Source organism: Rhinatrema bivittatum, chromosome 2 (genome assembly GCF_901001135.1).
Source record: "Rhinatrema bivittatum chromosome 2, aRhiBiv1.1, whole genome shotgun sequence".
NCBI classification, from domain to species: Eukaryota; Metazoa; Chordata; class Amphibia; order Gymnophiona; family Rhinatrematidae; genus Rhinatrema; species Rhinatrema bivittatum.
This window is the reverse complement of record NC_042616.1, coordinates 306527446-306541174: the sequence shown is the minus strand read 5'-3', so window position 1 is coordinate 306541174 and position 13729 is coordinate 306527446. Positions and strand designations below refer to the sequence as shown.

At 45.8% G+C, this 13729-nt stretch overlaps 1 protein-coding gene across 2 annotated transcripts in view; it reads left to right on the top strand.

Moving 5' to 3' along the window:
* The window catches only part of KIF15 (kinesin family member 15), a 428798-nt gene that overhangs the window by 218696 nt on the left and 196373 nt on the right, over window positions 1-13729 (top strand). For both annotated transcript variants that reach the window (XM_029589694.1, XM_029589695.1), the window contains exon 18: window positions 10113-10220. In XM_029589694.1, coding sequence (XP_029445554.1) covers window positions 10113-10220 — 108 coding nt within the window. The remainder of the gene's footprint in view (window positions 1-10112; window positions 10221-13729) is intronic.

Genomic DNA, 13729 nt, shown 5'->3' with positions numbered 1-13729 from the left:
GATGACCCTCCTCTGCTGTCTCCCGCGGTTCGGGAACCAAGACTGGAGGACTTGAGGGACGTGGAGTCGGACTTCAGCGGTGATGAAGCTGGCCTGGGCAGTTTTTCACCGGAATTTGTGCTCCTAATGCATAAGGCTTTCCTGGCAAGGAAGTTTTGCGAAGCACAGAGTCCTAGAGGAGAGTGTGGGGGCCCCAAAGTGTCCCCATCTACAAGCGGACAATCATATGCAGCACAGGAAAATTTGAATGACTCGGATGACCCATTGGGGGAAGAGGTTCCCCCTCTCCTGGGTGACACCGCTGACGACCAGGGGAGGTTCCCCTGGACTTGGATGCGGGCAATGGCGACCAGTGTCAGGTGGACCCTGGCCCGGAAGGCGATGATCCCAGTGTGGTCCGGTTGTTCAAGAAGGAGGAGCTACGGCCCTGGATGACCTGCGGGTGAAACTCTCTCTGGAGGAATCAGACAGTGACGGCGTGAACTAGGTCCTGGATGGCTTCCCGGGGCCGCCTAGCGCATTTCTCATCCCGAAGAAGATTCAGAAGCTCATCAGTCTTCAGTGGGAGTCCTCGGACGCAGGCCTTATGGTCGGCCAGGCGATGCAAAAGTTATATCCACTACTTGATGAACATGTGGGAACGCCTTAAGGTCCCTAAGGTGTACGCGGCAGTGTCGGCAGTCACTAAGAAAACACAGCAGGGGCTGCGGCACTTTGAGATGTGCAAGACTGCAAGCTGGAATTGCAGCTGAAACGCTTCTTCAAAGTCTCCTTGTTGGGCCTTCGGGCAGCAGTGTGCGCGAACATGATGCAGTGGGCGTGTTTGTTTGGATTCAGAAACCACAAGAAGTGATGTCCTCGGGTGTCCTGTCCACATCTCAGGCGGCGGTCGCTTATGTAGCAGATGCCTTATATGACCTGATGCGTACATCTGCCCGGACCATGGTTTCTTCGGTAGCGGCTCGATGGCTTCTGTGGCTCCGCAATTGGGTGGCGGATGCTTCCTCTAAGTCGCAATTGTGTAATCTTTCTTTTTGGGGGAAATTACTATTTGAGAAGATTTGGACCAGCTGATGAAATCTCTGGGAGAATCCAAGGGCAATAAGTTGCCGGAAGATAGGAAGCCCTTTAAGAAGTCCTTCGTTCCATGGACCTGGTTTCGGGACCCCCGAAAATACAGATCAGGAAGGAGTGCTCCTTCTAGTGCCAGAAAGTCCACTTCTCGTCCACAGTCCTTTCGCGGTGCTGGCCGGCTTGCAAGAAGTGGATTCGGGCAGGGAGCTGGAACTGGTAAACCTGCCCAATGAAGTCAGGCCTGCCCACCCTTCGTATGGGATGATCGGGGGCAGGTTGTCCCATTTTTACGAGGAGTGGGCCAAGATCAGTTCAGATCGCTGTGTGCTGGACGTGGTAAAGGATGGTTGCGCCTTAGAATTTTCTCGGCCTCAGGAAGGTTTTACTGGAATCGCTCTGCGTTTCCCGCAACAAGCGGGCCGTGGTGGAAGGCACCCTACAAAGATTGTTGGACCTGCAGGCTATCGTCCCCATACCGCCGGAAGAGCAGGGAAGGGGGCGGTATTACATTTATTTTGTGGTTCCCAAGAAAGAGGGGACTTTCGGCCCCATTCTGGACCTGCAGAAGGTGAATCGCAGCCTCGCTTTCGGATGGAGACTCTCTGAACTGTTGTTGCGGCGGTCCAGAAGGGGGAATTCCTCGCCTCCCTGGATCTCACCGAGGCATACCTGCACATCCCGATTCGCAGCAATCACCGGAAGTTCTTGCATTTCAAGATCCTGGGTTGTCATTTCCAGTTTCGAGTGCTGCCATTCGGCCTGGCGACAGGTCCGTGCATCTTTACCAAGGTGATGGTTGTGGTGGCAGTGACCCTCCATCAGGATGGGGTGATGGTTCATCCATATCTCGACGATTGGCTGATTCGAGCCAAGTCTGAAGAGGACTGCATGCAGGCGGTACGCCGGGTGACCCATTGCCTTCAGTCCCTCGGCTGGGTGATCGAGGTGAAGTCATCTGACCCCTTCCCAGGACCTGACGTCGAATAGGCGGCAGACCCCTGGCCAGCTACCCGGATGTAACCCGTTTTCTGAAAGGGGTAAAGCATCTTTGTCCTCCAATTCGTAAGACGTGCCCGGAGTGGAATCTCAACCTAGTCCTACGGGCACTCTGTGATTTCCCCCCCCCCCCCCCCCCTTTGATTCTCTGGGGCACTCCTCTCTGAAGGACCTCACCTTGAAGACGGTGTTTTTGGTGGCCATTTGCTCTGCTAGGCGTATTTCAGAATTGCAGGCCCTGTCCTGTAGGGATCCCTTCCTGCGCATTTGGGCGGATAGGGTGCCCCTGCGTATGGTGCCCTCCTTTTTGTCAAAAGTGGTGTCTGTCTTCCATATTAATCAGACCGTGGAATTGCCTGGTTTTCCCGAATGGTCTCGTGACTCGGCTTCAGGAAGAGATCTGCATCTTCTCGATGTTCGCCGAATTCTCCTTCGTTATTTGAAGGTCACTAACTCCTTTCGGAAGTCGGACCACCTTTTTGTTTTATTTGGGGGTCCGAAGAAGTGTGAGAAGGCATCCAAGGCTTCCTTGGCTCGCTGGCTGAAGGAAACGATTTGCTTGGCCTACATCGGCAAGGGGCGATCCGTTCCAGCCAGATTGAAAGCTCACTCGACGAGGGCGCAAGCGGCTTCTTGGGCGGAGTGTCAGTTGTTGCCACCTGAAAAGATTTGTAGGGCCGCGGTCTGGTCCTCCCTGCGTACCTTTACAACACATTGCTGTCTGGATGTCAGGGCTCCTGACCAAGCACTTTTTGGAGAAAGTTTTCTGCGAGCGGGTCTTTCGGGTTCCCGCCCAGTGTAATGTGGCTTTGGTACATCCCACTGGTCTGGACTGATCTGGGTATGTACAGGAAAGGAAAATTGGTTCTTACCTGCTAATTTTCGTTCCTGTAATACCACAGATCAGTCCAGGGAGCCACCTGGGTGCAACTGCCGAAAGACTGATTTACCTGGACTCTAGCTGCTGTACATAGGAAATCTATCAGAATTCATCTATGCCAATTAGGTGATATGAACCGTGGTTCGGACCTGGGGTTTTCAGGTTTGAGGCCTTTTTTTTTTTCTGACCCTTGGGATTTCTTTCATGTTCGCCATTTTGGGGAGTTAAATGGCTTTTTGTCTGTTTCTTGGCTTGGATATTGATAATTACTGAGGAGCTGCTTGGTATATAGCAGTGCCTCAAGGTTTTGATCTGTGCCTCCATCTGCTGGTGGGAGTGCATAACCCACTGGTCTGGACTGATCTGTGGTATTACAGGAACGAAAATTAGCAAGTAAGAACCAATTTTCCTTTGTATCAGTCTTATTTGTTGTGTTTTCTCAATAGGAAATGCATTTTTGGTGCACTGCTGCCTTTCCATGGCAAGGCTATTGTTTGAATCCTTGGAGTTAGTGCTGTTATGATATGGCAGGTTTGGTACACATGTGCTGAGTGTTTTATAATGCACCTAATAGTAGGTGGAGGTTGTGTTGCTATTACTAAAATGACACCAGAATATTTTTTTTTTTTTAATGGTGAGTTATATGGGAAATATCCTATTCCTCTTCATCTGGTCAGACCAGTGGATTTATACATGTCAACCAGCAGATGAAGATAATCAAGCTCGATGTCACTCCTTGTATATTTCCATGTTTACACCAGCCTGCCAGTATTCTCTGTCTCCAGCATATGGTAGGCAAGCGTCTTGTGCTATGGACTCAGGCCTGATAGGCTTCAAAGGAAAACTTGGAAGAGGCTCCTGAGGTGAAAATTTGCTTTCACTCCCTCAATTGAGCAGGTTCCTTGGCAATTTAAAAGATTGTTTCTGCTCCTGAGGAGAGAGTCTTATGCTTCCTCCCTCGATTGAATATACCAGGACCAGAGAGCTTTCAGAGGAAACTGGTTAGTTTTTACTCCTTTCTCCTTTCTTCCTCTCCTCTGCCCTTTCTCCTTCAGGCTCTCCCTTCAATGATTCTCCTCCTTGTATTGCTGACACTTCTCCTTTAAAACCTTAACCTGTCTGAGCTGCAGCAATAAAGTTTATAAATAAAAGCTGCAAGGTGATTACAACCTGCTCAGTGGCCTGATATCCATGGCATCAGTGAAAGGATTGTCTAGCTCAGTGATGGTGAACTCCAATCCTTGATTGCCACAAACAAGCCAGGTTTTCAGGATATCCACAATGAATATGCATGAGATTTACATACAATGGAGGCAGGACATGCAAATCGTCTTATGCATATTCATTTTAGATATTCTGAAAACCTGGCCTGTTTGTGGTACTCAAGGACTGGAGTTCGCCGTCACTGGCTAGCTTATGAGGTGGCATTTCACCGCATTGAGCCTGCGAGTATTCAGAATTTGTTTTGGGGGCTGCAGGGAGTATAATAGCGGTGCTTGCAGTGCATGGGAAGAAAACTGCTCCCTGCAGAGCATGTAGCCTTAGAAAGAAAGGTTCAGTTGGGAGCAGGAATTAAGTGCTGCCACCAGTGTGTTCAGGCTCAGGGGGAATCTTTGAAGTACAGCTTTAACTGATGGAGAATCCATGGCTGGAGATGCTCCTAAGGCTCTTCCCTCTGGCACACAGGCTTCTGAAGAAGCTCCAGCCATATCAGAACTGCAGAGCACTAAGTAAGGGCTTGGGTCTTCTCTGGGTCCCGAGGATCGTGCTTTGGACTCTGGGAGGGATCCTAAGTCAGCAGCTGCTACTGCTATAGCAGTGCTGGCAGCTTTATTAGATATTTCTTCCTGGCAATGGACTGCCTCAGATGTCCTAGTACCTTCAGGTGCAACTTGTTCCCAGAGCAGAAAGAGACCCAGGACAGAAGAAGAACTTCCTGCTTTAAGGATTTTCTTGAGTGGTTAAATAAGTTTCCAAAGACTGAGGAGGAGATGGAAAAAGAATAGCCACCTGAGGGTGATGATGCTTTCATGCTAAGCTATTTCATAAGAACTGGTGTCCTTGATCCATGGAGGATATTCCTCCTGGCCCCTGGGCTGTATTTCAGAGGAAGATGCCATTGGTCTGCAAGTATTATGTAAGGGATGGGGTACAATTTCAGTATTTGCCTGTTATCTTCCACTATCAGCCTCAGATGGAGCCCAGGGTGGCAAGGATAAGACCAGAGGCAAACAGAAGGACCTTTGAGAACATTTCAGGAACATTTCTTGAGGGCTTTACTGGACTGCTGCAAGGGAACAGTGAAGAGGATCTAGAAAAGGGAGAATGCTCTTCTGAGGCTAGGGATACTACTTTTATGTTGTCCCTCTTCCGTTGATAAGAGCTGGCATCTGTTCTCCCAGTTTCTGCATGTTTTGTGTTGTGGAGGAATACAAGGAAGAGTCTTCAAGCTCCACAGGAGTTTCCATCATGCTTTGGGGAGCCATTCCAGCTGTTGAGGTGAATATCCTCTGGAAGTAGCAGTTCTTTCTTAAGGATGAACTTGCATCTTTAATTTTTTACTTGCATACTCTAATGGTGCTGGGGCCAAGAAAGAGGGAGCTGGTTTACTTGACTCTGCCAGAAAAAAGTTTGCCTGCCTCGCCTATGAATAATCTTTTAATGTGACCATTATAAAGCACTGGGTTGTCTCAAAACTATGTGTGTTTCAGGCCCAGATTCTTGTGCTTAAAAATGATTTAATCAGTCCTCAGATATAGTGTGCAGGATTTCAGTCCAACAGTGCTAACACCATCCACTTTTTGTGTATTTTTTTATATTTTTGAAAATTCAAAGTTCACTTATCCTTTGATTGTAGGAATCTTTCACATGCAAGGTATTGAAAAGGAACTGTTACATCAAGGAGCCAAAATTGAAACCAGTACTCAAAACATGCTATATGTTCCAATCTCTGTAGTGTTTCCGAGAAATACTCCTATCAACAAGGAACTCCTCGAGCTTGCAGATTCCATAACATGAAATCTCTTTCAAAAAAACTATTCCTCCAAACGATAGCTATTATTGAAAACTCATTAAAACAGCGCAAAATTATTGGAAAGAATCATTACTCGCTCAAATCCTTACGTCAGGTACGCAAAAATATCATATCGTTACTTCTATTCTTGACAAACCTTCGTGGCGTGTGATTGTTGCACGTGGGTGTTGTCAATTTAAACGATAAAACCTGCGAAATTCGGATGTCATTCAAAAACTGAAACTCAGATTTAAATCATTAACAAAATTCTGTGTAAGGTTTCACAAGCGTATACCAATCAATCTTTTAATTTAATCCATGAGGTTCCACTGTATTTAATTTATGAATCCAAAAGTTTTCCCGGAAATTGAGTCTGGCACCATGATCTCATCTCTTCCCCCCCCCCCGTGAAATCAACAGAATATGTTCCAAAATGATCCAATTAAAATCATTAAAAGAATGTCCTTTCAATGTGCAACAATTGGGGCTTTTTCATCTCTGGTAGAAATCAGATTGCGATGTTCTATCAAACGCTTTCTGATCATGCGCGATGTTCGTCCGATGTAAAGCTTTTGACACGGGCAAATTAACGTATATACCACATAATTAGAATCACAATTTATATTGTGCTTATGCGATATAACATAGCGTTTATTAGGTTCTTGCCAAGAATGCCCCACAAAAGTTGAATCACAAAAGTTGCATTTAGAAATGCAGAGTGCTTAGACAGGTCAGTCGTCACCTGCGATCCATCTGTCAGTGCGGCTCGAACAATATATTGTTTGATATTTGAACCCCTAGAGTATGTAAACATCAGCGGAATAGAAAAAAATCTCATGTGTACTTAGGACATGCCAATTACGTTTGATTTTCTTGATTGTATTAGTTAAATTAGTATGTTTCAAGACAAACTAATGCTTCCAATGCAGGTTTAGCTTTATATTGAAGAAGCTGTTCGCGGTTTGAAAAACATGCCCTAGTGAATGCTCTTTTAATAACCTTCTTGGGATATCCTCTATTACATAGCAGAGTTGACAATTTTGTCGATTGTAAAACTCAGTATCTTTAGAGCAAGTTCTACATAATTGAAAGAACTGGCCCACTGGTAGGCCATCTTTAAAAGGGCGCAGATGATGACTTTCAAACCTCAATAAATTATTTCTATCAGTAGGTTTGGTATACACTTTTGTGAAACTTTACACTCAGTATTTTGTTGATGATATTTAAAATCTGAGTTCCGGTTTTTGATTGACATCCAAATTTCGCGGGTCTTCCGGTTTAAATTGATGTCATCCGCTGTGCAACAATCACATGCCATGAATGTTTGTCAAGTATAGAAGTAATGACATATTTTTTAGTACCTGACATAAGGATTTGAGTGAGTAATGATTCTTTCCAATAATTTTCAATAATAGCTATCGTTTGGAGGAATAGTTTTTTGAAAGATATTTCATGTTATTTTATTTCATTGTTTGGAATCTGCAAACTCGGAGTTCCTTGTTGTAACCCCAGAAGAAGTATTTCTCCGAAATGCTGCAGTGTCGGGCATTCAAGAGATTGGAATACAGCGAGTTTTGAGTACTGGGTTCAGTTTTGGCTCCTTGATGTGACAGTTCCTTTCATGTGAAAGATTCCTACAATCAAAAGATAAGTGAACTTTAACATTTCACAAATATAAAAGTATATGGTGTTAGCACTGTTGGACTGAAATCCTGCATACTATATCTTTGAGAGACTGATTAAATTGTTTTTAAGCACAAGAATCTGGGTCTGAAACACATGGTTTTGAGACAACTCTGAGCTTTATGATGGTCACATTAAAAGATTATTCATAAGTGTGGCACGTAAAAGTTCTGTTCTCATTGATTTGTAGTGAGATACATTTAAGTGATTTTACATTGTTCTTGCAGTTTTTGGGTTTGGTTTATCTTGAAAAATGTTTGCAGCATTACTTTCATAGCTCTCCCCAATATGAGGTTTCCAGAATGAGAGGGAAAAGAACTTCTTGTTACATTAAAAAAAAAAAAAGAAAGAAAGAAAAGACAGGATGACAATAAATGCATGTTTTTCTTTGTGAGGCCAATTCTGTTATGGAAAGCCAGTTCTCCCTCCAGCATGGGGTGACACGAATGTGCCAAGATTTCCAGAGATGGATCAAAAGCCCCCATCTAGAAGTTATTCATCTTGCAGTGGGTGCCAAGACTCAAGGAGATTCAGTCAAGATTAGAGCTTTTCGGGTCTAGGCCTTATTAAAAATTACAGCCCTTTCATTGCAAGACTTGGGCGTAGGGACAGACCCACATGTTCTAGCTCCTGTAGTACGTCAGTGTGCTTAGGAGTCCTAACTCCATTTAGCAGAGAAAGGTGGCCGTTGTCTTTTCTCAGAAATGGTCCCAAATTATGACAGATCCTGGAGTGTTTATAAAAGGAAAATGGTTATGCTCTGGAATTTGTGATGCCTTTGTTTTCTCTGAAGTAAGAGAAGCTGTAAAGTCAACTCTGCAAAGATTTCTCTACTCGAGGCCAGTGATTCTGGTACTGAAGGACCAAGGATGTTTAGGGCACTACTCTCTTTACTTTGGGGTTCCGAAGAGAGATGGGTCCTTCAACAACTTCTTGAAAGTGGCCCTCTTCCACATGAAATCATAAGGTTTGTAATTATGTCAGTGCAGAATGGAGAAATCTGACTTGTTTGAGTCAGAAGTTTATTTTCACATTCCATTCCAAATGGACCATCAGGGCTTCCTGCGAATTGTGGTGCCATTTTCAATTTAGGCCAGTGGCTTTTGGATTAGTGGTATTCCAAAGCACTTTTTCAAAGCTGATGGTAGTGGTGGTGACAGCAGCGACGCAGTGCAAGAGAGGTGTTCATTCCTTCCTTATCTGGACAATTGGCTGATAAGAGTGGAGTCCTTTTAGGAGAGTGATTCAGCCTGTCAGCAAGGATCCTCTTGTTACAGGAATTGGTTCAGACGTTGTGTGCCAGGTCTAAATTTATTTATTTAACAGTTTTATATACCGAAGTTCTGGTAACAAAGTTACTAATCACTTCGGTTTACCTTACAACAATTAAATTGATAGTATATAGAAATAATGTCTTACAATGAACAAGGTAAATTGAACTTGGAAAAAATAAATAATAATAACTTAAAATGAACAAGGAGAGTATAATTTAAATACAATATATTTTATATATTTTTATATTTTTTATAAAATGTTGGAAACAACCAGAAGTCTGACAGATTGGTCCTTTCTTCAGTCTCTTGGATCCTCGACTGCAATCTTGTGCTGTGGGCGAGGGAATGATTTGATTCCATTGTTTGGGACATTTTTTCCAGGAAGGACTTGCTAACTGCTTGGCTCTTGGTACACTAAGGAGGTGCTTCTCAACCCAGTGCTTGGTTCACACCTAGCCAGTCATATTTTCAGGATATCCATAATATGCAGCAGATTTGCATGCACTGCTTCCATTATATGCAAATCTCTCATGCATGTTCATTGTGTAAATCCTGAAAACCTGACTAGCTAGGTGTGCTCCGGATTGGACAATTTGACAAGGAATCAACTTTAAAAACAAAGGAAAAAAAATAAAAGCAAAATTGATTGAATCGATAGTATGTTTGATAGTTGATATTGAGCTTGTCTACAGTTAACTTGTTATAGGTATACTTTCAAGCCAGTGTCAGCATGGAAATATATAAGGAGTGATATTGATGAGCCTGTTGATGTGTCTCCATCTGCTGGATGGCATGTGTAACCCTCTGGCCTGGTCTGACTGTATTAAAGGAAAGGAAATTATCAGGTAAGAAGTAATTTCACCATTCTGCTCTACATCCTTTGTTGGGAGTCGGGGGTTCCTGTGAATGTTTACATTTAGCCCTTTGTTGGTCATATATTCAGTGTGTCACACGTGAGCATCTGTTAAATGTGTCCTGACAGAAAAAAGCTTGAGAACCTCTGACTTTCTTTCAAAGCCTATGATCTCATGTTGCCTTTGGTAGCCTGTCCTGATGCTTGCTTAGGACATTGGGGTTGATTTGCTTAACAGTGAATACATAAAGGTAAAACTATGATGTTACAATTGACATTTGATATGTATTTGTTAATAGCATAATTTTAGTTTTGGTTCTCATCAAATATCTGTTTTAGGAACAAGTACATACTCTCCAAGCCAAATTGGATGATGAGGCAAGTAAAAGCATGAAACTCCAACAGCAGGTTGATAAATTGGAGCATCATTCTGCCCAAATGCAAGAGGTAAGGATGTGAATTTGTGTATGCCAGGGTCTGGTCACACTTCTGTATGCAATAAATCTTAACATTTTGAAGCATACTTTTCAGAGATTCTCATTAAGGTCTCTACTTTCATGTATAAAGCAAGCAGTCAGTATTACTGAGTTGATTTGATAAAAGAACCACTTCCATTCCATTCTGCTATACTATTCCAGTGAATCCTTACAGGTGGGTTATGTCCCCCTACCAGCAGATGGAGGCAGAGCACAAGACTTTATCTGACATCACCACCATGTATAGGTGGTACAGCACGGATAGATTCCAGTATACTGTGCCTCCAGCAGAGGGTAGAACTTACTAATGGTACTGCAGGATCCAACAGAGTAATGTAGTGTGCCATGGGCAAGACTCCTGGGTCAGCTAGGAGAGCAAACCCATTCCTTTGGCTCCCAATCCCAGAGGGGACTTGGTAGAGCCGGGTGGGAGAGATTCCTCCCAATAGCGCTCTATATAAAAAAAAAAAAAGAGCTGAATGGAGCTTTGGATTCACAATTGCAGCAGGAGAGCATCCTTCAGCCTCTCTCTTCCCCCCCCCCCCCCCTCTCTTGGTTACTTGGGGGGAAAAAAAAGACCAAGTGGCTCTGAGCTCGGCTTCTCCAGGGGCTCTTCAAGTTTGCATCAGACTTGATCGCAGACGCTCTACCTACGTGAAAGGTGTGCTGCAGGGAGTGGGCTTCAAGTACCGGCATCAGGATCGGTTTGGTTTGGAACAAGGCCAGCATGGATACGTCTGAGTGCTGTTGCTGTAGTACTGTATGTGTCTCCTGGTGCTCAGGGTCCTCTTTGGGGCTTTTCTGTTCATCTTGTACTCAGGTAGGGCAGGCTGCTAGTAGGTGCTTGCGAATGTTGGGTAGCTCCAGCAATCCTTCCCACCCCTCAATGACCAGGAAGCCTCCTGTGGTCCTGGGCAAACCCTGAGGGGGGCCTCAAGCATGCCACATTTGGTGGGAGCGTCTGCCATTTTGAGCCAACGTCCTGTAGACATTTCAGTCCCTTTTCATTTCCACTTGGGTACAGAAGGTGACTCTGGGAATCCCCTGGTTTGGGCTGTTGCTGAAAGCCCTCAGAGCCAGATTGCTTTAGGTGTGGTTGCTAAATGTGAAGAATTTTCTCTAGAATTCTTCCTATTTCTGTCTCAGGCTGCCTATGTTATACAGAAACCTGATGTTAAGTGAGGGTCCTCTCCAGGGTTTCCTTGCATTCTGTCAGGGGTATCTGTGCCCAAAAGATGCAGGGCACAGATACCCCAGGATAGTCCTCCTCTGGTGGAGGAGGACTATCCTGGGGCCCCTGTTGATTCCTTGAGCACTGCCTTTATGGAAGCAAGGAGGTCATGACTGATAGAGGATGTCAAGATTATTTTGAAAGGAAGAGATTGCTGCTCTGATAGACCAGATGGGCGGGGGACGCCTGTTCCTGCGGCTTCTGAATCGAACATAGGCAGGCACGTTGCATCATGCTAGCTCACACCGCAGCTTGGAGATTCGAGGTGGACACCTCAAACATGCACTTCAATTGAACTTCCAATTCCCTGTACATTCCCGGATCAGTCCAGACACCTGGGTTTTGCCTCCGCACCAGCAGATGGAGACAGAGCAAGATTTGACGGGCTCTGCCACATATACAGATCGATACTGTAACGTGCGGTTGAAGATTTCCCGTCTGTAACCCGCTGTGAGCGCACAATTCGGACGCGTAAGGCGATCCTGCGATACAGTCTCCAGTTTCACGCGTCCTTAGCGCTTATTAAAACAGACGCATAACCCTTTCCGCACCCATCATGTATATGATATGTAAATGAACGAATTAGCTGTTTAATGAAGGAATTAGCTATTCCCCTCCGATACTGTGATGCCCGCTCAGATTATCTCCTTTGTAACCCGCTATTTTGCTGCGTCCTTAACCTGTTAGTTTACCGCCTACCCTCTACTTGGTGTTAGTGTGGTGTGCGAAAATTAAAACTGGAATAAAGTGTAAAAAATGGGAGTAAAACCAAAGGGAGTAAAGTGTAAAAAACCATGGACGACCTCCATATTAACATTGCAGCGTAAGTTGTTTATATATATATATATATATATATATATATATATATATATATATACCTGTCACTTTCCGAATCCCCCAGGCGTGCGGTCATCGAGGCGGCAGCAGGAGCTGGTGGGCGCGTGTTGGATCCAGGCGGCGGGAGCTGGCGGGCAGGTGGGCGCCTGTTCCTCCAGGCGGCGGGAGCCGGCGGGCGGGTGGGCGCCCGTTCCTCCAGGCGGCGGGAGTGGGCGGGTGGGCGCGCGTTGGATCCAGGCGGCCGTGGGAGCTGGCGGGCGGGTGGGCGCGTGTTCGATCCAGGCCGCGGGCGGGTGGGCGTGCATTCATCCAGGCGGAGGAGCCGGCGGCGAAAGCGGCCTCCGGCAGCCCCCACCGGCAGTGAATGAATGCGCGCCTGTGCGACCCGTGCGATTTCGGCGCTCAAGGCAGTCACATGCCGTGACGTCAAGCGTCGTGACGTCACGCCTTGAGCGCCGAAATCGCACGGGTCGCACAGGCGCGCATTCATTCACTGCCGGCGGGGGCTGCCGGAGGCCGCTTTCGCTGCCGGCTCCCTCCGCCTGGATGAATGCACGCCCACCCGCCCGCGGCCTGGATCGAACACGCACCCACCCGCCCGCCAGCTCCCACCGCTGCCTGGATCCGACGCGCGCCCACCCGCCCGCCAGCTCCCGCCGCTGCCTCGATGACCGCACGCCTGGGGGATTCAGAAAGTGACAGGAAAGTGACAGGTATTTATACAAACAACTTACGCTGCAATGTTAATATGGAGGTCGTCCATGGTTTTTTACACTTTACTCCCTTTGGTTTTACCCCCATTTTTTACACTTTATTCCCGTTTTAATTTTCGCCCTGCGCCTTGCTTCGGGAGGGGGGGTACCATCCACTTCCTGGTGCCTGTCATTTCAAATGTCATTTGAAATGACAGGTACCAGCGCATCCAGGATACTGTATAGGCGCTGTATTAGCGCCTATACAGTAAAATGCGTTGCGCGGGCCTAACGCTTCGCAGACGCGGCATGCATTTGCATTTATTTATTTTATTTTATATTTATTTCTATACCGGACTTCACGAATAGAATTCACATCAGGCCGGTTTACATGGAACTTAGGGGATAAACAAGTGTAACCAAACAAGAAGGCTGAAACGAGCAAAGTTACATAAAACAAGGGCATTGAACTTGGGGGCTAAAGTAGCCAGGAAGAAAGGTAGAGCGGAATTAGCAACAAATAAATAATATAAAACGTGTTATGAGATTAGTAATTATCTCATTCCTTGGGCTGAGTCCGAAGTGTCATTTTGACTAGGGGAAGGCTTGGAGGAAAAGCCACGTCTTCAGTTTTCTTCGAAAGGTATGAAGGCAAGGTTCCAGTCTTAGGTCAGTCGGTAGTCTGTTCCAGAGGACAGGGCCTGCTGTGGAGAAGGAATG